Source organism: Malaclemys terrapin, chromosome 4 (assembly GCF_027887155.1).
Source record: "Malaclemys terrapin pileata isolate rMalTer1 chromosome 4, rMalTer1.hap1, whole genome shotgun sequence".
Taxonomy (NCBI): domain Eukaryota; kingdom Metazoa; phylum Chordata; order Testudines; family Emydidae; genus Malaclemys; species Malaclemys terrapin.
The window spans coordinates 109,074,361-109,095,938 of NC_071508.1; the positions used below are offsets into that span (position 1 = coordinate 109,074,361).

The 21,578-nt window shown below is 44.3% G+C and overlaps 1 protein-coding gene across 3 annotated transcripts in view; it reads left to right on the forward strand.

Annotated features, from left to right (window-relative positions):
- Positions 1–21,578, forward strand: part of TTC6 (tetratricopeptide repeat domain 6) — a 152,359-nt gene that overhangs the window by 15,263 nt on the left and 115,518 nt on the right. For all 3 annotated transcript variants that reach the window (XM_054028288.1, XM_054028287.1, XM_054028289.1), the window contains exons 3-4: positions 4,784–4,864; positions 20,742–20,963. In XM_054028288.1, coding sequence (XP_053884263.1) covers positions 4,784–4,864; positions 20,742–20,963 — 303 coding nt within the window. The remainder of the gene's footprint in view (positions 1–4,783; positions 4,865–20,741; positions 20,964–21,578) is intronic.

Here is a 21,578-nt window from a genome sequence, read left to right on the forward strand (position 1 = left end):
AACCTCACAACGGTGTGTAGCTCCAGCTATCATTGTGCAAGCTGTGAGAGTGGGTGGAGTGATGGGGAAACTCAGGAGTGCAGTGAAGTGCAAAAGAATGTGTGGGTATAGAGGGGGGTGTGGTTGGCAAAGAATTGTACATCTGCTGCAGTGGCTCTCGAACTCACAGCTGCTGATTGAGCAGATCCAACAGAGACTTGAGCATCTCTGTATGATCCTCCATAACTTTTATCATCCGTTCTGTCGCTTGCCTAGCAAAAGCAGCATTCTCTTTTCTGTCCTGCCTTTTGGCTTCCCAGCACTCTTTCCATTCCCTAGTCTGTCTCTCATCGCGCTGTATAACCTCGCGGAACATGTCTTCTTTGCTACACCTAGGCTTTTTTCTTATGTGCCGCAGCCGGTCCACGGGGGTGCATGGCATGTTCTTCAAGGTCTGCGCTGAACAGAAAAGGGATTGTTACATTCCGGTCAACAATTGAAACATTTTGGTAAAAAGGGTATTTTGCTAGTAGAAATCACTTTCTCTCTGAGACTCTAGGCAGGCAGACAGCTCCGCGAGCACTCCAGTCATGGTGAGTTTCGGGAGTGGGGGAAGGCTGTTGTGCATATGGACAAAAAGGTCACAGCTTGCAGGGCACCTTTGCAGGGATCTCATTCTAAAATTATCCCACACTTTTTCACAGGCAGCCAACCTGCTGGCTGACATCTTGCTGCTGAGGGTGACCAAAGAAACCAGGACTCAGCTGCTGAATGCTTGCGGCTTTCACCCCGGTCTATATGCAGCTCAACTATGTGCTGCTTTGGTCCCAGCTCCAGTGCTTGCTAAATGGCATGGTACAGTTTCCTACAATGGGGGAACTAACAAGGCTGCAATCCCTTGGAATCTGCAGCCGAGGATTAACAAGTACCTTTTGGAAACTTTCCAGAGCCTCTCTCTGGAGGATTCCCTGCAGGTCTCGATATCCATCAACACCCTGCTTGGCCATTCAGATTAGCTACACAGGGTAATGTCCAGATCACAGAAAACACTACCTGCCTCCCACTTTTCGATTCCCTACACAAGCTACAGCAACTTACGCGGAATCTCATCTGCTTCCTGCTCCCCATTGAGCACTTCTGGAGTGGAGAAAAGTTCCTGGCTACCTGCTCCACTGGGTGACCCCGCTGGGAGCACCATATCCTCTTCTAGCTCGTCGTCTTCATCCACAATTTAAACCTCCGGGTTACTCCCCCTTTCAGCTGCACGCGAAGTATCCACGGGGCAATCGGCGATGGAGGTGGGGTCACCACCGATGATAGCATTCAGCTTCTTATAGAAGCAGCAGATCTTAGGTGCACCACTGGAGCGATGGTTTGCTTACTGCGCCTTATGGTATGCCTGACTCAGCTCCTTTATCTTCGCTCTGCATTGCTGCGTGTCCTGATTATATCCCTTTTTGCACAAGCCCCAATAAATTTGCCCATATGTGTCCCGATTCCTACAGGTCACTCGCAGCTGCGACTGAACAGATTCCTCTCCCCATGTACTGATGAGATCCAACAACTCAGCAGTGGTCCAAGTGGGAGCACGTTTGGTGTGATAGCCAGCCATGCTCACCTGGGAAGCTATTATTGGAAGTCAGCAAACAGGAAATGAGATTTAAAATTCCCAGGGCTGGCAAGGGGGAGGGGCAGGTTGGCTGCAGGGCAGTGGAGTTCAAACCGCTGACCAGAGTGGCAGCATAGGAATTGTGGGATACTTTCTGGAGGCCAATAAAATTGAAAAAAAAACCTGTGGTGTCTACACTGGCTGTTTGTCGACAGTAAAGGGAGGGGAAAAGACAAAAGTCTCTCGCAGGAGTGGAAGTTTTTTGTCACCAAATCTAGGCATGTTTGCAGTATGTACGCTATCGCTGTTTTGTCATCAAAAGCCAGTTTTTGGCCACAAAACTTGCAAGTGCAGACAAGCCCTTAGTATCATTTGTCACCTACTTTGTTCTATCAACTGGTGATGGAGACTATCATCAAAGTTAAAGTGAAAACTGCATTTTCGGGGAATGTATATCTGTCAATAGCGAAGTCAAAAATACCTGGTGAAAATACTTGAATGTGAGGTAAGTTCTAGTATAATTAATAATGTAGTGATGTCTTTTCCTTAACATCAATACTTACAGTACATCTGTTCAGCAACACAGACTATTGTAAGTACGTCAGATTTGTCCTAAACCAGTTTCTCATAAAATAACATACCAAATTCAAGGATTTGGTCCTTATCTTCAAGGCACTCAGTGGTCTGGGTCCAGGATACCTCAGTGAGCATCTAAAGAGCACTGTGATTGACAACATTGCTTCTTGGGTACAATGGAACTTTCCATCACAAGATTAAAGTTCCTCTGTGCGGAAAATAGAGCTTTCTCTAGAGCCAGTTGAACATTGTAGAACAAACCTCACCATCTTCCATTCCAAATGCAAAGTGCACTTTGTCCTTGCCTTCTGTAATATAAACATATAGTACATATAATCTATTTAAAAAAACAGCGCTGCACCATATCCACAATTCTTCCTATTGGGAGAAGATGAGAGCTGCTCTCTAGAAGGCACTCAGAAAACATGTATTATATTATTGGGACTCAAGATATTGTTTGGTTAGATATAATTTTTACTTTGACAAAGCAACAAAAGTAATATATACAGTGGAAATATGCAAGTATAAATTCTATTGTTGTTTAGAGGATGAGTTGATCAATGTGGTTGAATGAGAAGGTGCATAACTACTATTTTGTTTTTCTGAATTAGGTTGAGAGAGCTCTTTGGGGAAATGACTGTGTCTTGGTAAATTTTTGTATACTACTAAGCATACTGATGGTGGCCAGTAATTGATAGTCCATTATTGACTATGCTTGAAATATGTGCAGATGTTGCAAAAGGAGGAAGGTTGTGTGTTCCAGCTTGGGAAGATGATGTTGAATGTGTTCTACCTGTTCTTATATCTCAGGAGCTATTATCTCATTCCACTGCTTTAAGATACACTTTTTGATCATTAGTGGGACGAATAGCAACCTCTTTATATTCTTTTATTGGAAACCTGAAGCTTTAAGCATACCTACTACTCAAAATGTAAGTGTTAGTGGGATCTTCATGTTTTATGTTCCATGTTATTTGGGCCAGTTCTTCTGCGTGTGTAAATCAGCGGAGCTATCCTGATTTAGTACAGCTGAAGTGCTGGTCTTTAGGTTTTCAGGGCATGCCGATTTAGTGCATATAAATAGAATATAGATTAAATATAAATATAGATTCTTCCTTAAACTTATTTTAACATTTTCTATCTTATTGAAGAACAAATGTGATCTCTTGGGTAAAATAAAACTGCTATGTAAATTATAAAATTTTCATATATAGTGAGATACATTTATTAAAGGGTGATAACATGAGCATGAAATAAAAATAGAACTGGGAGATTAAACAGAGGAATTTATTTTAGTTACAATAAGTTATCTGCACAGTTCAGTTTCTTGCCTTTGAAGCAGGGAAAAACTATCTAATGCCTTGAAAAGCATAGTTTTGTTTGTTGTGGCAAGTCATTGGTGAATTATAAAGGTTGTTGTAGTAAACATACATCAGGGTCCCTTTCAGAACATTGTATAGTTTTTCAGATTAAATTTGAATAGGAGCAGACAGCTTTTTTACTCAATGTCATTGATAAGTCACAATTTTGAAAATACATGGTCTCTGATGCTTATTTTTAATGTACTCAATGAAATGTTACTCGCTGGATTACAATTAAATTGAATATTACATGCAAAAAACTGTTTGCGTGTATATTTTAAAATCTTCACTATGCTAGATTGAAAATGTACCCAATAAGAGAAAACTGCATTGTCTTGAAAAATTGTACATTTAACTTGAAAATAAGTGGTATCAATCCCAGTAGGAGTTTTGTTGCTGATGGGTTCTTTTATCTTTTCTTCCATTTTTGTTCTCTAACATGTTTTGTTGAAGGCTTTAATGAGCTCTTGCATTTACTTGTGGTTATGAATTGTTTAGATTATAAATGTTTCTAATTTTGTTGTGATTTTTAAAGCATTTTTAAGAAATGTTCTGAAATAAAAATATAGCTTTAGCTATAAAACTCACACTAGCTAGTGCTGTCTTTAGGACTTGACCCCCAAAGCCCCTATATGTCACAAAGAGTAAATGCACACTTGGTGAGTTATCTGCACATACTCGGCAGATGCATAGGAAGCAACCATGTGGGGGAGTAAAGAAATGCACATCTTACTTAACATGGTGAATTGGTGCTTCTAGTTTGGTGCACCAGAAACAAAATGGCATATGTTGAGCACGTACATGGTATGACTCCACACCCCAACTTCACAAGAGGATGAGTAGTTCCACAAGGAGCTGAGCACCCTTTTAAACCCTGTAGTAACTCTTTTGCTGGCTCTGCCTGCAGAATTCTGCATGTGAGGTGGTTTGTCAAGAAATTACTCAACATCCTGCTCTTGAGGGCCCCGATCCTGCAATGCTTTTGCATGTGCTTCACTTTACTACCATAAGTAAGTCCATTGAGGGACTACTCATGGTAGTAAAATTAAGCATGTGCAAAAGTGTTTGTAGGATAGGGGCCTAAGATCATTTGTCCATAAATGTACTTATTAGTTTCAAATTAATTAATCAGCATTTGCAGTGAAAAACAAAACTCATGCTTATGAAAATATATCACTTTGGTGTTTTGTTCTGTAGGATAAAAATATACCGTAAGTCATAAAATCATACTTAATTTTCTTTCTTGTTTGCAAAACAGACATCAGCTGAATCTCAGGAAAAGAAGACTGAATCTCAAGCTAATGAAGAAATAGTGACAGGTTTTCAGCAACCGAGCCTGGTAAAGTTCAGTGTTATCTAGGAATGTTAAAACATAAGTTATTGTGCTTGTGTTTGCTTGCTGTCTTGCTCAGATAGGCAGTTCATGTTTCAAACTGATAAAAGTGAAAGGAAACGAAACAGTGTTTTAAAACATTTATAATACTGCATAAAAGTCAAATATGCTGTTCTTTTTCTTACTTTCTTTTTCTCTGTCTCCCCCTGGATCTGATTCTCCTACTACTGGACATATGCAAAATCCCACTGAAATCAATAGCAAGTATTTTTGAGGGCCAGGACATTACACTACTCTGTTTGTACAGTGCCTAGCACAAGGGGGCCCTGTTCTTGGTTGGTTCCTAAGCACTACAAATAATAAACATGATTAATCAATTATTCAAGTTAACTGCTTGTATTGAGTGGGCCCTTGAGTAAATAAAAGTTCTTATATATATTTGTGTGTATATTTTATTTTTCTGTAACATACATTCTAGCTATATATGGTTACACATTTAAGCTTAGACAAGTTCTTAGTGTTGCTCACAGTTGTAAACTGAGCAGCTGAGAGTATATAATGTATTGAGTAGTATGTCTTTGTTGTATATCTCTTTTCAAGTTTTCAGGTCACACGTAGGAACCATAGACCAGACCATGCCATCAATTTTTGAGCAAAAATCCCCATTAGTATTAATATTTAGTGCAATTCATTGTAGTTCCTTTTGGTTACTATTTCACCTTTCTTCGTAAGTCCATTTATCCATAGAGGAATTAAATGCTTTTAGTCTTAACTTATCAAATATTGCAGATGCTGTATAAAATAAATATAGGCAATGAAGGAAAGATTGCACAGCAGGAAACATGATGTTGAGAAATTTGTCCTGTAGGATACAAATATCTGTAGCCCAGTGTCTCCTGCAGTTCTGGATGCCTGGGCGGCTTATGTCTCTCTGCAGTTCATGGAGGCTGATCAGTGTTGTGGCGCTGCCTGGTCTGGCCAAACTCACTGTGCTTCTGCTTGCCACCAGATTCTCTGCTTCTGCAGCAGAAAACAGTAGCAGTTTCGTTTGCTTCCATCCTTACTCCTTCTATTTTAACTTTTCTGCTGGGTTTTCTGGGCAGTGGGGAGCAGCCTTCTCCTTTCACTGTATTCCTCCTCCTCCCTGGGTTGGTTAACTTCTCCGGTTTAACCCTCTCTGAGTTTCCGCTACAGTGTCTTCCTTGCTGGCTACTCGGCCCCTTACAGGCCTGGCAGAGCAGCCAAGAAAGCACCAGGTCAAATCCAAGTGGTCATCTATATATGAGGCAGCCTTCTCAGGCTTGGAAGATAGTGAGTTGTGTTCACCCTGCATCCAGCCTCTGTTAAATCCCGTGACTACGAGTCAGACAGATGGGTGAGGGTCACCCAGTCACCGAAGCAGCCATGACTCCAATTGGGGAAAAATGGATGAGGAACCCCAATGCAGAGCTGGGAGAGGCTCCAAAAGCGAGGAGGACCCGCACCACTCGACTCAGGGGTAAATACCAGGGGACTACTGCAGAACAAAAAAGGGCCACAAGTCCCGTCCCCCCCCAGTCTTAAAGTGGGTCAGAGCACCATGGGGAAAGAAGCAGGGCTTCTAATCAGCCCCCTCCCTCCCAAATTCAGGAGGGCTCTGACAATGAGTTTCTCCCTCCCTGTTCTGAGAGGAAATGGGACCCGGTAGGCAGATTCTGAGACAGACCTCTTGAGAGGATTCCAGGCTCTAAGGAAGACAAGCCACAAAAGTCCTCACCAAATTAAGAAACACAGTAAAAGAACTAAAAAAGTGGAAGTCAAATCCTAGTGAGGCAAATAGAAAGGAGCATAAACACTGCCAGATTAAGTGCAAGAATGTAATAAGAAAAGCCAAAGAGGAGTTTGAAGAACGGCTAGCCAAAAACTCCAAAGGTAATAACAAAATGTTTAAGTATATCAGAAGCAGGAAGCCTGCTAAACAACCAGTGGAACCGCTTGATGATCAAGATACAAAAAGAGCGCTTAAAGACGATAAAGTCATTCCGGAGAAACTAAATGGATTCTTTGCTTTAGTCTTCATGGCTGAGGATGTTAGGGAGATTCCCAAACCTGAGCTGGCTTTTGTAGGTGACCAATCTGAGGAACTGTCACAGATTGAAGTGTCACTAGAGGGGGTTTTGGAATTAATTGATAAATTTAACATTAACAAGTCAGCGGGACCAGATGGCATTCACCCAAGAGTTCTGAAAGAACTCAAATGTGAAGTTGTGGAACTATTAACTAAGGTTTGTAACCTGTCCTTTAAATTGGCTTCTGTACCCAATGACTGGAAGTTAGCTAATGTAACGCCAATATTTAAAAAGGGCTCTAGAGGTGATCCCGGCAATTACAGACTGGTAAGTCTAACATCGATACTGGGCAAATCAGTCGAAACAATAGTTAAGAATAAAATTGTCAGACACACAGAAAAACATGAACTGTTGAGCAATAGTCAACATGGTTTCTGTAAAGGGAAATTGTGTCTTACTAATCTATTAGAATTCTTTGAAGGAGTCAACAAACATGTGGACAAGGGGGATCCAGTGGACATAGTGTACTTAGATTTCCAGAAAGCCTTTGACAAGGTCCCTCACCAAAGGCTCTTACGTAAATTAAGTTGTCAAGGGTTAAAAGGGAAGGTCCTTTCATGGATTGAGAGCTGGTTAAAAGACCGGGAACAAAGGGTAGGAATTAATGGTAAATTCTCAGAATGGAGAGGGGTAACTAGTTGCGTTCCCCAAGGGTCAGTCCTCGGACCAATCCTATTCAACTTATTTATAAATGATCTGGAGAAAGGGGTAAACAGTGAGGTGGCAAAGTTTGCAGATGATACTAAACTGCTCAAGATCATTAAGACCAAAGCAGACTGTGATGAACTTCAAAAAGATCTCACAAAACTAAGTGATTGGGCAACAAAATGGCAAATGAAATTTAATGTGGATAAATGTAAAGTAATGCACATTGGAAAAAATAACCCCAACTATACATACAATATGATGGGGGCTAATTTAGCTACAACAAGTCAGGAAAAAGATCTTGGAGTCATCGTGGATAGTTCTCTGAAGATGTCCGCGCAGTGTGCAGAGGCGGTCAAAAAAGCAAACAGGATGTTAGGGATCAGTAAAAAGGGGATAGAGAATAAGACTGAGAATATATTATTGCCCTTATATAAATCGATGGTACGCCCACATCTCGAATACTGCGTACAGATGTGGTCTCCTCATCTCAAAAAAGATATACTGGCACTAGAAAAGGTTCAGAAAAGGGCAACTAAAATGATTAAGGGTTTGGAACGGGTCCCATATCAGGAGAGATTAACGAGGCTAGGACTCTTCAGCTTGGAAGAGAGGAGACTAAGGGGGGATATGATAGAGATATATAAAATCATGAGTGATGTGGAGAAAGTGGATAAGGAAAAGTTATTTACTTATTCCCATAATACAAGAACTAGGGGGTCACCAAATGAAATTAATAGGCAGCAGGTTTAAAACAAATACAAGGAAGTTCTTCTTCACGCAGCGCACAGTCAACTTGTGGAACTCCTTGCCTGAGGAGGTTGTGAAGGCTAGGACTATAACAGCGTTAAAAGAGAACTGGATAAATTCATGGTGGTTAAGTCCATTAATGGCTATTAGCCAGGATGGGTAAGGAATGGTGTCCCTAGCCTCTGTTTGTCAGTGGATGGAGATGGATGGCAGGAGAGAGATCACTTGATCATTGCCTGTTGGTCCACTCCCTGTGGGGCACCTGGCATTGGCCACTGTCGGTAGACAGGATACTGGGCTAGATGGACCTTTGGTCTGACTCGGAACGGCCGTTCTTATGTAAATCTGCAGCAGAGCTTCTGAGCTCCCAAAGGACACAAAAAGGTTTAAAAAAAAATCTAAAAAGGGAAAGAAAAAGTTCAAAAAATCCAGGTGATATAGGTTCCCTGACTCCTCTTACTCCTCTGTGCCAAAGTTCCTCCTCTATCTTGGTGGGTCCTGCGCTTATTGGCAGATTTTCTTGCCTCAGAGATTCACCATGTGGGTTGGGGAACAGCCCAGAGACCTTCCCCTCTGGAAGAACCCACAGTCCAGGTCAATTGGGAAGTTTGGGGGGAACCCGGGCCCACCCTCTACTCCGGGTTCCAGCCCAGGGCCCTGTGGACTGCAGCTGTCTATAGTGCCTCCTATAACAGCTGCATGACAGCTACAACTCCCTGGGCTACTTCCCCATGGCCTCCTCCAAACACCTTCCTTATTCTCACCACAGGACCTTCCTCCTGGTGTCTGATAACGCTTCTGCTTCTCAGTCCTCCAGCAGCACACCCTCTCACTCTCAGCTCCTTGCACCTCTTGCTCCCAGCTCCTCACACTCGCACCATCACTGAAGTGAGCTCCTTTTTAAAACCCAGGTGCCCTTATTAGCCTGCCTTAATTGATTCTAGCAGCTTCTTCTTAATTGGCTCCAGGTGTCCTAATTAGCCAGCCTGCCTTAACTGGTTCTAGCAGGTTCCTGATTAGTCTAGTGCAGCCCCTACTCCGGTCACTCAGGGAACAGAAAACAACTCATACAGTGACTAGTATATTTGCCCTCTACCATACTCCTATACCCCACTGGTCTGGGTCTGTCACACCTCCTTCTCTGAGGAAGGTGAGCTGTCTGCCTCTGAAACCTGAGCAGGTTCCTGTGAGTAAGCCCCAGAGTAAATTTCTCCCCTCAAAAACTTCTCCTGAGATGGCAATACCCCTTCACTCTGCCTTCAATAAAGTGTTTAGGAATGAATGGAACGAGCCTGATAAAGGCAACCACATTAACAAGAGTGTCCTCAGGCTATATAATATTCAAGAACCAAAGGAATCTATTGCAGACACCCTGAAGGTGGATGCCACTGAAGCATCCTTTGCCAGGGATATGGTATTCCCTCAGGGAGTTCTACCTGATGGATCCCACAGATAAGAAGATGGAGACCACTTTCAAAAGGACTTTGAAGCCTCCTCTGAGTGTCCATGGCAACTACCTGCTTTGCAGGAGCATCTTGTTCCTGGCTGAACGATCTCAAAGCTTTAAGGGCAGAGATCACCCTGACTTTGGCTCCACTTTAAATAAAGTCTCCCTAGCAACAGTATTTGCAGCTGACGCATCAATGGATGCCATGAGGTGCTCAGCATGATCCGTGGCTTTCAGCTCACTAGCTGGGCACACCCATGGCTTTGTCCCTTGAAGGTGGACGCTCACTTTAAACAGATCCTATGCTTGGACAGGTTTACAGACTCCCTCCATTTTGGAGAAAAGCTGGAAAAGGTGGTGGCTGACGACACAACAATATCCAAACAGTCTCTCCCTTCCCCACTAACGGCCCTCAGGAGAGACTATAGACCAGCCTTCAGCGGGAGGCACTTCCTTCTCTCCTTGTCCCTTTGCTGGTATCTCTGTGAGGACAATAGATTCCCCAATGGAAAATAGTGGAATCGAGGTCTTGGAGGGAAATCCACAGGGACCTCAGCCCTCCAGAAAAATCCACTTTATGACAAAAAATCACATAGGCCTCCACCCAGAGCAGACGCTATGGGGCAGGTTTTCCCATTTCATAGAGGAATTTTTCATTGACCACAGAAAAGTGGGCCAGGGAAATAGTGAACCAGGGATGGTCCCCGAGTTACAGGCTCCACCCCATGCATTCTTCATCCAGCTACAACAATGCCATATAATACAATCTGATCCAGAATTAAATATCTCATCTTCTGGATATCGGACTAATAGAGAGTGTTCCCTCAGAAGAAAAGTTCTCTGGGTTCTACTCCTTCATTGTACAGAAATACATGGGGGGTATCAGAACTTGCCTCAAAAGGCTCTATTAGTGGATGAAAAAAAATGTAAGTTTTGGATGTTGATACTGGCATCTATAGTGCTACCCCCCCCCACCATACCTATGCTAAGGGGAGACTTCTTGACTTCAGTAGATCTAACGGTTCATATCTCCATATTCCAATCACACCATGCCACTACAGCCATCTGAGATTCACCTATGTCAGGAGACATCAGTACTGTCCTTGGCCTCCAGGATTTTGATAAAGATATTAGTGGTGATAATAGCTAGACTCAGGTTGCAAGGAACTCACCTGTACCCCTTTCTGGATGACATCTGATCAGAGCTCCATCACAGTCAGCAGTGCACAGGCCCCCACGTTGGATGTTGAATCGCCTCCAGGTGCATGGCTTCATCATCAGTGCCAAGGAAAGTTCTCTGGTTCCACCCAGGAATTTTTTTTCTTGCTCCAGATTCGCAGGAGGCCCGCCATAGAACTATATCTCCAAGTGGTAGGACTGTTATGCGTGGGGATTGCTCCATGGGCAGTCACACATCAAAAGCCTTCATACTAAAGGTCTGGGACCACTCTACAGAACCCATGAAAGATCAAGTATGGGTCCCAACATAGATGTTCAACTCTTACAGTGGTGGTCAGACCATGACAAGGTCTGTAAAGGCATGCTGATCTACCTTCCAGATCCTTTAGTCTTCACAACCAACGCTAGTGTGGAGAGCTGGGGAGCTTACTTGGAGATCTTTGGCCTCTGAAGGGAAGAGGAAAAGTCTCACAGGATAAATTTCCTAGAGCTGAGAGAGGTCAAGCTAGCACTGAAAAGGTTCTAGCCACCCTAAAAGGGAACTACATTCTGGCTCAATCAGACAATACAACTACTGTCACGTATTTAAACAGTCAAAAGGGAACAAAGAATCTGACACTACACGCAGAAGCAATAGAAATAATGAGGTGGGCAGAATAGTTTCTCCTTTTCCTCAGAGCTATCCATATTGTAGGGGTCCTGAACCAAAAAGCAGACTGGCTCAGCAGGCATAGGGTCAACAACTCTGAGTGGTGCCTGAATCAATTTTTCTATCTCATTGTTCAGGTGTTTGGCCTCCCTTCAACTGACCTGTTCAGAAAAAGAGGCCAAAATATTTCACACACAAGGCAGATGCCGGAGCCATGGGAACAGTGCCTTATATCACAGTTGGCCACAGGGCCTATTTTATGTGTTTTACCCTTTCCTCTGGTGCGGAAGGTGGTCTAGAAAATAAAATGAGCATAGGAGATGGTAATACTGATAATTCCTCATTAGCTGAGGAGACTTTGATTCTCAGACCTGATAGAGCTGACATGAAAGCTCCCACTCCAGGTTGAATGGAAACCGGACATTTTCTTGCAAGGTCCTCTCCTTCATCTGGATCTGAAACAGCTCACCTAATAGCCTAACTATTGAAAGGGAAGTACTAAAAGGTCTTGGTCTGTCCTCCACCGTTACTAAGATATTGCTTTAATCTAGGAGGGTATCAACACTAAAAGTGTACTCTTCTATCTGGTCCAGAGACATCCATCAACTGGTACCAAGAGCACAATGCAAATCCCAGAAATTCAGGAATTCCAAGTGTTTTGGACGTTCTACAAGAAGCTGTAGACAGATTAGCCCAGTACCAGTGCATATCAGCTGTCTGCTCTTAGTAGCATACTATTTGCAGGATCCTTGGGCTCCCTGGCAAGACAATCCACAGGTAGCCAGATTCCTTTGAGCACTGGCAGTCATAGAATCATAGACTATCAGGGTTGGAAGGGACCTCAGGAGGTCATCTTGTTCAACCCCCTGCTCAAAGCACGACTAATCCCCAGACAAATTTTTGCCCCAGATCTCTAAATGGCCTCCTCAAAGATTGAACTCACAACCCTGGGTTTAGCAGGCCAATGCTCAAACCACTGAGCTATTCCTCCCCGATTAGGTAGGCCACTCTTCCCAAAATGGGACCTTCTACTAGTTTTGAGGGCCTAGCCAAGGTATCCCTTCCAGTGTTAGCTACTAGGAAGCAAGTCTTAATGGATTTTTTAAAAAGGCTGTCACATTCACGAGGCATGTGTAAGACCTGGCAGCCTTATCTATACAGGAGCCTTACTGCTTGTTCCATGAGGACAAATTGGTGCTCAGAATACCAGAATCCTTTCTTCTTAAGGTAAATTTCTCCTTACACACTTCCAAAGTGGTTGCGCTTCCTTTATTATGTCCAAAACCACAAGATACAACTGAAAAGGCATAGCATACCTTAAATATCAGATGAGTGTTGAAAAATCCATCTCAGGCATGCAGAATCCATGAGGGGATCAGGTTCCCTATTTGTGCTCTTTCATGTGAAATTCCAAGCCCTCCATTGCTATGTGTATTCAACTATGTATTGTGGAATCCTTCAAATCAGAGTTCCTGTCTTGCAAGGTATCAAGGCACGCTACACGAGATCATTAGGAGCATCATGGGCAGAACAAACACGTGTGTGCACTTCAGAAATTTGCAAAGCAGCCACTTTGTCTACAGCTAACAACTTTATTATTCACATAAAGGTGGACCTTCTGTCTTCTACAGAAGGTCTTCTTTGGCAGGAAGACGCTGCAGGAAGTAGCCCATAAATAATACAAACTTTTGCATGACCTCATAAAAAAGGGGATACTTCTTTCCTACCAAACTTTTGTCTCATAACCCTTCCTATATTTGTTCACTGTTCACTACTTACCAGTCATCGAGAATTGTGGGAGACGCTGGGCTTCAGAATGGAAAATTTCTTACTGATAATTTCCTTTCTGCTAGTAGCATCTCCCACAGTTCTATCCACCCTGGATGGCTCATGAACAAAGGATCAGATATTAGGTGGAACCATTACCATATGACAGTCTTCCTTGTTGTAATGTACATAGTTATTTACTTATCTCTGGAATATTTGTTAATAATGGTGTTATGCAAGTTTTACAGCATGGGAATAACTCATCTGGCAGCATGTGGGAGCAGAGTGGGTGTGGTCAGACCATGTGGTGCCAAAACACTGATCTGCCTCTGTGAGCTGCAGAGAGACTATTTTAGCCCAAATATTCAGAATTGTGGGAGATGCTCCTAGCAGAAAGGAAGTTAGTTAGAAATTTTCCAGTCTCAGCACAAAATACATCTCAAGCTAAAAAACTACTAACAGATTTTCAGCAACTGAAACAGGTGAAGTATAACACTACTATGGAGGGGCAGTAGAATTTCCATAGTTTAGGTTATAGACAGCTACTATAAAAAAAAACCTTATTTAGGTCCCCTTTGTAATTTTGGTTTAAAAAATGTGTTTGGCCTTACAATTGTTGTGTATTCTGAGGGCCCTATTCTGAAAAAATAATATTTGCCAGTACAGGCCCTAGATTTGTAAAACTTTTTGGTAGGGGTCAGGGGGTGAAGGGGAGTAAGGGACAGAGTCCCTATATTTGGGAGTCTGGGGGAGGGTGAAGCCTCCCAGGTAGGAATAAAATTGGAAAATAACTTCTGGACCTGCATCCATGCTCCAGAAGGAAAGTTGGCAGCTCAGTAACCTGAGCAAAACCCAGGAGGAACCTTTGGCCTGGCTTCCCACTCCATTAGGAGAGGTCATAGAATCGTAGGTCTGGAAGGGACTTGAGAGGTCTTCTAGTCCAGTCCCCTGCATTCAAGGCAGGAGTTAGTATTATCTAGACCATCCCTGACAGGTTTTTGTCTAACTTGCTCTTAAAAATCTCCAGTGACAATCTCCGTAGGCAATTTATTCCAGTGCTTAACCACCCTGACAGTTAGAAAGTTTTTCCTAATGTCCAACCTAAACTGCTCTTGCTGCAATTTAAGACCATTGTTTCTTGTCTTAATCTCAGATGTTAAAGAGAACAATTTTTTTCTCTCCTCCTTGTAACAACCTTGTATGTACTTGAAAACTGGTATCATGTCCCCCCTCAGTCTTCTCTTTTCCAGACTAAACAATTTTTTCAATTTTCCCTCAGAGGTCATTTTCTCTAGACCTTTAATCATTTGTGTTGCTCTTCTCTGGATTTTCTCTAATTTGTCCACATCTTTCCTGAAAAGTGACATCCAGAACTGGATACAATAGTCCAGCTGAGGCCTAATCAGTGCAGAATAAAGTGGAAGAATTACCTCGTGTCTTGCATTCACCACTGCTGCTAATACAGCCCAGAATAATGTTTGCTTTTTTTGCAACAGTGTTACACTTTTGACTCAAATTTAGCTTGTGGTCCACTATGACCCCTAGATCCCTCTCCAGAGTACTCCTTCCTAGGCAGTCATTTCCCATTTTGTATGTGTACAACTGATTGTTCCTTCCTAAGTGGAAGGATGGTGGCTTGGTAACCTGGGAAGACCCCTGGGGAGCCCCCAGACCTGGCTTCCCGCTCTGGAAGGAGAGATGGCAGCTCAGTCACCTGGGCAATCTCCAGGACAACCCAGGGGAATCCCCAGGATTTGGCTCCCTACTCAGCAATTACAGGCCAGTAAGCCTGATTTCAATACTGGACAAGCTGGTTGAAACTATAGTAAAGAACAGAATTGTGAGACACATAGATGAACATAATTTGTTGGGGAAGAGTAAACCTGTTTTTTGTAATGGGAAATCATGACTCACTAATCTACTAGAATTCTTTGAGGGGGTCAACAAGCACATGGACAAGGGGGATCCAGGGAATATAGTGTACTTAGATTTTCAGAAAGCCTTTGACAAGGTCCCTAACCAAAGGCTTTTAAGCAAAATAAGCTGTCATGGGATAAGAGGGAAGGTCCTGTCATGGATCGATAACTGGTAAAAGATAGGAAGCAAAGGGTAGGAATAAATGGTCAGTTTTTAGAATGGAGAGAGGTAAATAGTGGTGCCCCTAGGGGTCTGTACTGGGACCACTGTACTATTCAACTTATTTGTAAATGATCTGGAAGAAGCTGTAGACAGCTGTATCAAATTGGCAGATGACACAAAACTACTCAAGATAGTTAAGTTCAAAGAAGACTGTGAAGAGCTACAAATGAAGGGTCACATAACCCAACGATACATATAAAATGATGGGGTGTAATTTAGCTGTTACCACTCAAGAAAGAGATCTTGGAGTCATTGTGGATAGTTCTCTGAAAAATCTACTCAATGTGCAGCGGCAGTCAAAAAAAGTGAACAGAACGTTGGAATCATTAAGAAAGGGATAGATAATAAGACAGAAAATATCATATTGCCTCTATATAAATCCATGGTAAGCCTACATCTTGAATACTGTGCCCCATCTCAAAATAGATATTTTGGATTTGGAAAAGGTTCAGGAATGATTAGGGATATGAAATGGCTTCCGTATGAGGAGAGATTAATAATATTGGGACTTTTCAGCTTGGAAAAGAGATGATTAGGGGTGGATATGATAGAGTTTTATAAAAGCATGATTGGTATGGAGAAAGTAAATAAGGAAGTTTTATTTACTCCTTCTCATAACACAAGAACTAAGGGTCACCCAATGAAATTAATAGACAGCAGGTTTAAAACAAACAAAAGGAGGTATTTCTTCACACAATGCACAGTCAACCTGTGGAACTCTTTGCTTGAGGATGGTGTGAAGGCCAAGACTATAACAGGGTTCAAAAGAGAACTAGATAAATTCATGGAGTATAGGTCCATCAATGGCTATTAGCCAGAATGGGCAGGGATGATGTCCTTAGACTCTGTTTGCCAGAAACTGGGAATGGGCGACAGTGGATGGATCATTTGATTACCTATTCTATTCATTCCCTCTGGGGCACCTAGCATTGGCCACTGTCAGAAGACAGGATACTGGGCTAGATGGACCTTCGGTCTGACCAGCTCTTATGTTCTTATGAGTGAGGGCAGCTCATTAAATGAGCCACCATCTCTACTTCTGGAGCAGTGAGCTGAGTCAGAAGTACCAGACTATTTTCTGGTTCCCCCAAAAAAGTGCTGGAACGCTGTTACACAGTGTTCTGGCACAACTTGAGCTCTGGTATGGGCCTTTTCCCTCTAAGGAGTGTCAGCTCCAATCCACCCCCAGGATATTGGTGGGGCCTTGGCCCAAAGGCCCATTTAACTGGTACCCATTTTTGCTTGCGCTTGTGAAGGCCTTATATTCAATTTGATGACATTTCTCTGTCTATCTGTGACACAATAACTTTTGAATTCCAAACCTGATCATTTCCCAAATTTCAGGGCATGTTCTAGGCATCTGTGGTCAGAATCCCTGGTGATTCTGGGTGCAATCCGAACACTGAAGAAAAAAAGAAAAATGCGGGTCACTTGGAGTTGCTATCGTCTGTTTAATACTTTGCAGCATAACAATACCTCTGATCATTCTCCCAATAGAGTTCAACATGTTGACACCCTGAATGACAAAAGAGAAACAATTACTCTCTCTGGTTGGAGCTGTTTAGCAGGTACTCAGCCAGTAGGGGCAGCCAGAGAGAGAAATCTTTCTTCCTTGCTTTGTAATGTCCTGCCCCCTCAAAGCCTGTACCAGGTGTGGGGAGAGAGCACCTCCTGGCATCCACTCTTCCCAATCTAGGGGAATGAAAGGTACTTTGGGGGCAGAGGGACAAGAGAGACACAAAGCCCTCAGCACAGTGCAGATAAGAGGGGACCTTGGTGTGAGGGAAGGGGGAAATGGCGGGAGAGGGACTGTACCCTTGGCATGGTGCAGAGAATGGGGGGCCCTGCTATAGGGCGAGGGAGAGGAACAGAGCCCTTGGCAAAGTAAAAAGTACAGAAAAGGGCAACAAAATGATTAAGGGTATGGAAGAGCTGCTTTATGAGGGGAGATTAAAAAGACTGGCACTGTTACGCTTAGAAAAGAGACTACTAAGGGGAGATATGATAGAGGTCTCTAAAATCATGAATGGTGTGGAGAAAGTGAACAGGGAAGTGTTATTTATTCCTTCCCATACCACAAAAAACCAGGGGTCACCCAATGAAATTAATAGGCAGCAGGTTTACAACTAGTATAAGGAAGTATTTTTTCCACACAACACAGTCAACCCGTGGAACTCATTGCCAGGGGATGTTGTGAAGGCCAAAAGTATAACTGGGTTCAAAAAAGAATTAGATAAGTTCCTGGAGGATAGGTCCATCAATGACTTTTAGCCAAGATGTTCAGGGATGCAACCCCATGCTCTGAGTGTTCCTAAATCTCCAACTGCCAGAAGCTGGGACTGGACGATGGGATGTGTAATAGGTCCTTGCCGGGGCTCGACCCTTCCGGCGGGAGGGGAGCCACACCGACTCACTGCAGTTGGGGTAGATAGACAGTTATCTCAACAGCTCCGGCCCTCCTGGTGCAGGGACGGAGCAAAACCGACAGCTAGCTAGGGAGCCCTGACCCTAGATCAGGGCGGGGTCCACACAGGCCCAGGCCCGTAGGTGTGGGGGCTGGGCGGGCAAACAGTTAAAGAACCCAAGCCCTGGATCGGGGCGGGACAAACATAGTTCAAGCTCAGGCCCTTGTTTGCAGGGGGCTGAGCGAGCAAGCAGTTCGGGAGCCCAGGCCCTGGATCAGGGCGGGGCAAACACAGTTCAAGCTCAGGCCCTTGTTTGCAGGGGGCTGAGCGAGCAAGCAGTTCGGGAGCCCAGGCCCTGGATCAGGGCGGGGCAAACACAGCTAAGCTCAGGCCCTTGTTCGCAGGGGCTGAGTGGATAAACAGTTCAGGTAAGGCACGCCTAGGCTCCTGTAGCCGAGCGTTGGGTGAGGGGGATGCCTGCCACCCGTGAGCTAGGGTGGCAGGGGGGAACGCAGGCCCACCCACTCCACTGCGTTCCAGCCCGGGGCCCTGGAAGCGGTTACTGCCGCTGCTGGTCAGTGGGGTATCCAGACCGCAACACACTGACATTGGCTCACACTCGGTTGCAGCCGGACCGGGGTTGGCTACCCCTGGGCTACTTCCACGATCCCCCTCAGAGCCTACCTCGTTCACCGCGCCGGGCTCGGGCCAGTCCAACTTCATGGACTACTCTCGGCCAGGGCTCGGTGGCAGGTCCGGTAGCTCTGCCGGGAAGTCAGGCCAACGGTCCTCGGGCGGCTCCTCTGGGTAGCAGCAGGGGTGGAGGGGTTCGGGTGCAGTCTCACCCTCAGGGTTGGTGGGGTGGGGCTCCCAGGGATTCTCCCAGTGACGGGCGCGGACGGGCTCCAGCAGCTCCTCCTCGTAGCGGGCCCGGGATAGCTCAGGCCAGTTAGGGCCCATGCCTCGGAGGTCTCCTGGGCGGGAGCTCCCGGCCGCACGTCTGCTCCCTGTGGTGGCTGGCCGCCGACTGAGCTCTGGCGGCCGGCCTTTAAACTTCCTGTCCCGCCCCTTGACTTCCGGGGGGCGGGGACAGGCGGCGGTGGCTCCACCCACTCTGGTGCCTGCACATGGGCTCCCTCTTCTGGGCAGGAGGGGAGCCACACTGACTCACTACAGATGGATCTCTCGATAAATTGCTCTGTTCTCTTCATTCCCTGTGAAGCATCTGGTCACTCTTGGAAGACAGGATACTGGGCTAGATGGACAATTTGTTGGACTCAGTATGGCCATTCTTATATCTTCTCTGAATGATTATTATCTATTTCAGTCAGGAGTGGTAACGGTTGTTTATGATTCTCTTTCACAAGCCAGGAAGGGCATGGGTCAGATTCCCAAGTTTTGGGTTGAGACTCCTTTAGGGTGTCCAGAACTTCTTGATGAGGGAATGTTCTGAACTCTGGGAATGCAGGTGGGCTGTTGGATAGTGGGTATAGGCAGCATGGATCCAGGCTGTTTGAGAAGGCTTCCTGAATTTGTCTAATCTTTTCAGAGAAGCAAGATGATAGCTCTTTGTGATGCTTGATGCCCAGCTCTAATGCAGGTTGTGGCATTCAGGATTGATAAAACACTTTACCACCCTCGATAGCTCCTTGGGGTGGGATTTGGCAGCCTCAGTGCAGGCTGAAAGAAAAGTTCTTTTGACTTGTTATACAGCCTCAGCTTTGAGGAATTATTGCGTTTCATCTTGTCAGAATCAGTCTCTCTCCCCCACCATTAGCACTTGAGTTTCTGCTCTTCTCTCTTCAGCTGGTGCAGGGTCTCAGAAAACCAAGGAGATCTGTGAGTGATGGGAAGAAAGGTGCCATTTGCAGGCAGACATGTCAGTTGTTGAGGCTAGTGTAGAATGGTAATGATTCACCAGGTCCTCAGCTCCTGATCTTATAGCTGGAGTGCTGTCATCCTTTAGCAGGCTTTGTAATTTGTTGGAATCCATGGCTGAATCAGGATAATTGGTCTTTCTGGTTGCCTGGGCACTGGAAGATCTCTGACCAGTACTTTAATGAGGTGATGGTCTGTCCAAGACAGTGACTGGGTTCTTATGTCTTCTATCTTGACATCTAGGCCAAAGATCAGGTCCCAGGGGTAACTGGCTGTGAGGATTGAACCAAAGATCATCTGTGAAAGTCCTAGGGATGTAAGTGAGGAGATGAGTTTTTGGATCCTTAGTAAGGTTTTTGAGTCTTTTTCTTCCCCTCCTCCATTTAGATATTGTTCCTCTTCTCTGTTTTACTAGCTACCTCTTTCCTTTCATTCTTCAGTTTCTTGACTCTACTACCTCTCTACACTCTCCACTGTTTCATGGGCAAGCATCTAAGTGAAGTTTAGTAGAATCCTCATTGTCTGTAGTACCATTAATCAATGCTTTAGTAAGGCCTTTTGCAACTTTTCTTCTGCCGTCAGCATATAGTGAGGGGCAATGTGGGAAAAGAACACAAGAACATGCATTCTTAAAATAATTGTTCTGAAGGCTCTAGCTCTCTAAAAGAAGACTCCTGAGAAGTCGTGAACTTTTAGCCTAAACCTGCCAATTTCCTTGTGTACATAAAAAAAATCATCATATCATAGGTATGTTCATAGCTAAAATACCTTGAACTGTTCTGAAAATTAATTTTAGGATTTTAATGATCTTTTGATGATTTTGTGTTTACATTCTATATTTCAGAAAAGTCATATTAGAAGTATTAACATGTCATGTCTACAAAAAATACAATTTTAATTGTTTTTCCTCTCTTAGACCAAAGAATCACTTAGTGGAACAACTCCTTTTCAGGCACCAGGAACTTCACATCCACTTTCAGAGGATATGCCTAGTTCTGTAGAAACCGAGGAATATAAATTAAAGTTCTCTTCTTCAGACATTTCACCCTTATATGAACCAGTTTTTCCAGTGCCTAAAATTTCAGAGGATGAAGAGAGAAAACAAGAATCACAGACAACTGTAACATTGCCTTTAGAGGTAACATTTGTATATCTGCTTAATTATAGTCTTAGAGGTGGATTGTGTTGTGCCCCTCTGGTTATGTCTATACTGCAGCTGGGAGCTTGCTTCCCACGTGGGTAGACTGGCATGTGCTCATTCTGCTTGAGCTATTGTGCTGAAAATAGCAGGATAGCCAGCATAGCTGAGGCAGCTGGGACAAACTACTGAGTACAAACCTGCCTGGATCTCTTAGATACATATTGTGAGAAAGTTCCTCCTCTATCCTGGTGGGTCCTGCACTTATTGGCGGATTTTCTTGCCTCAGAGATTCACCATGTGGGTTGGGGAACAGCCCAGAGACCTTCCCCACAGTCCAGGTCAATTGGGAGGTTTGGGGGGAATCCAGGCCCGCTCTCTACTCCAGGTTCCAGCCCAGGGCCCTGTGGACTGCAGCTGTCTATAGTGCCTCCTGTAACAGCTGCATGACAGCTACAACTCCCTGGGCTACTTCCCCATGGCCTCCTCCAAACACCTTTCTTATTCTCACCACAGGACCTTCCTCCTGGTGTCTGATAACGCTTATGCTCCTCAGTCCTCCAGCAGCACACTCTCTCCCTCTCAGATCCTTGCACCTCTTGCTTCCAACTCCTC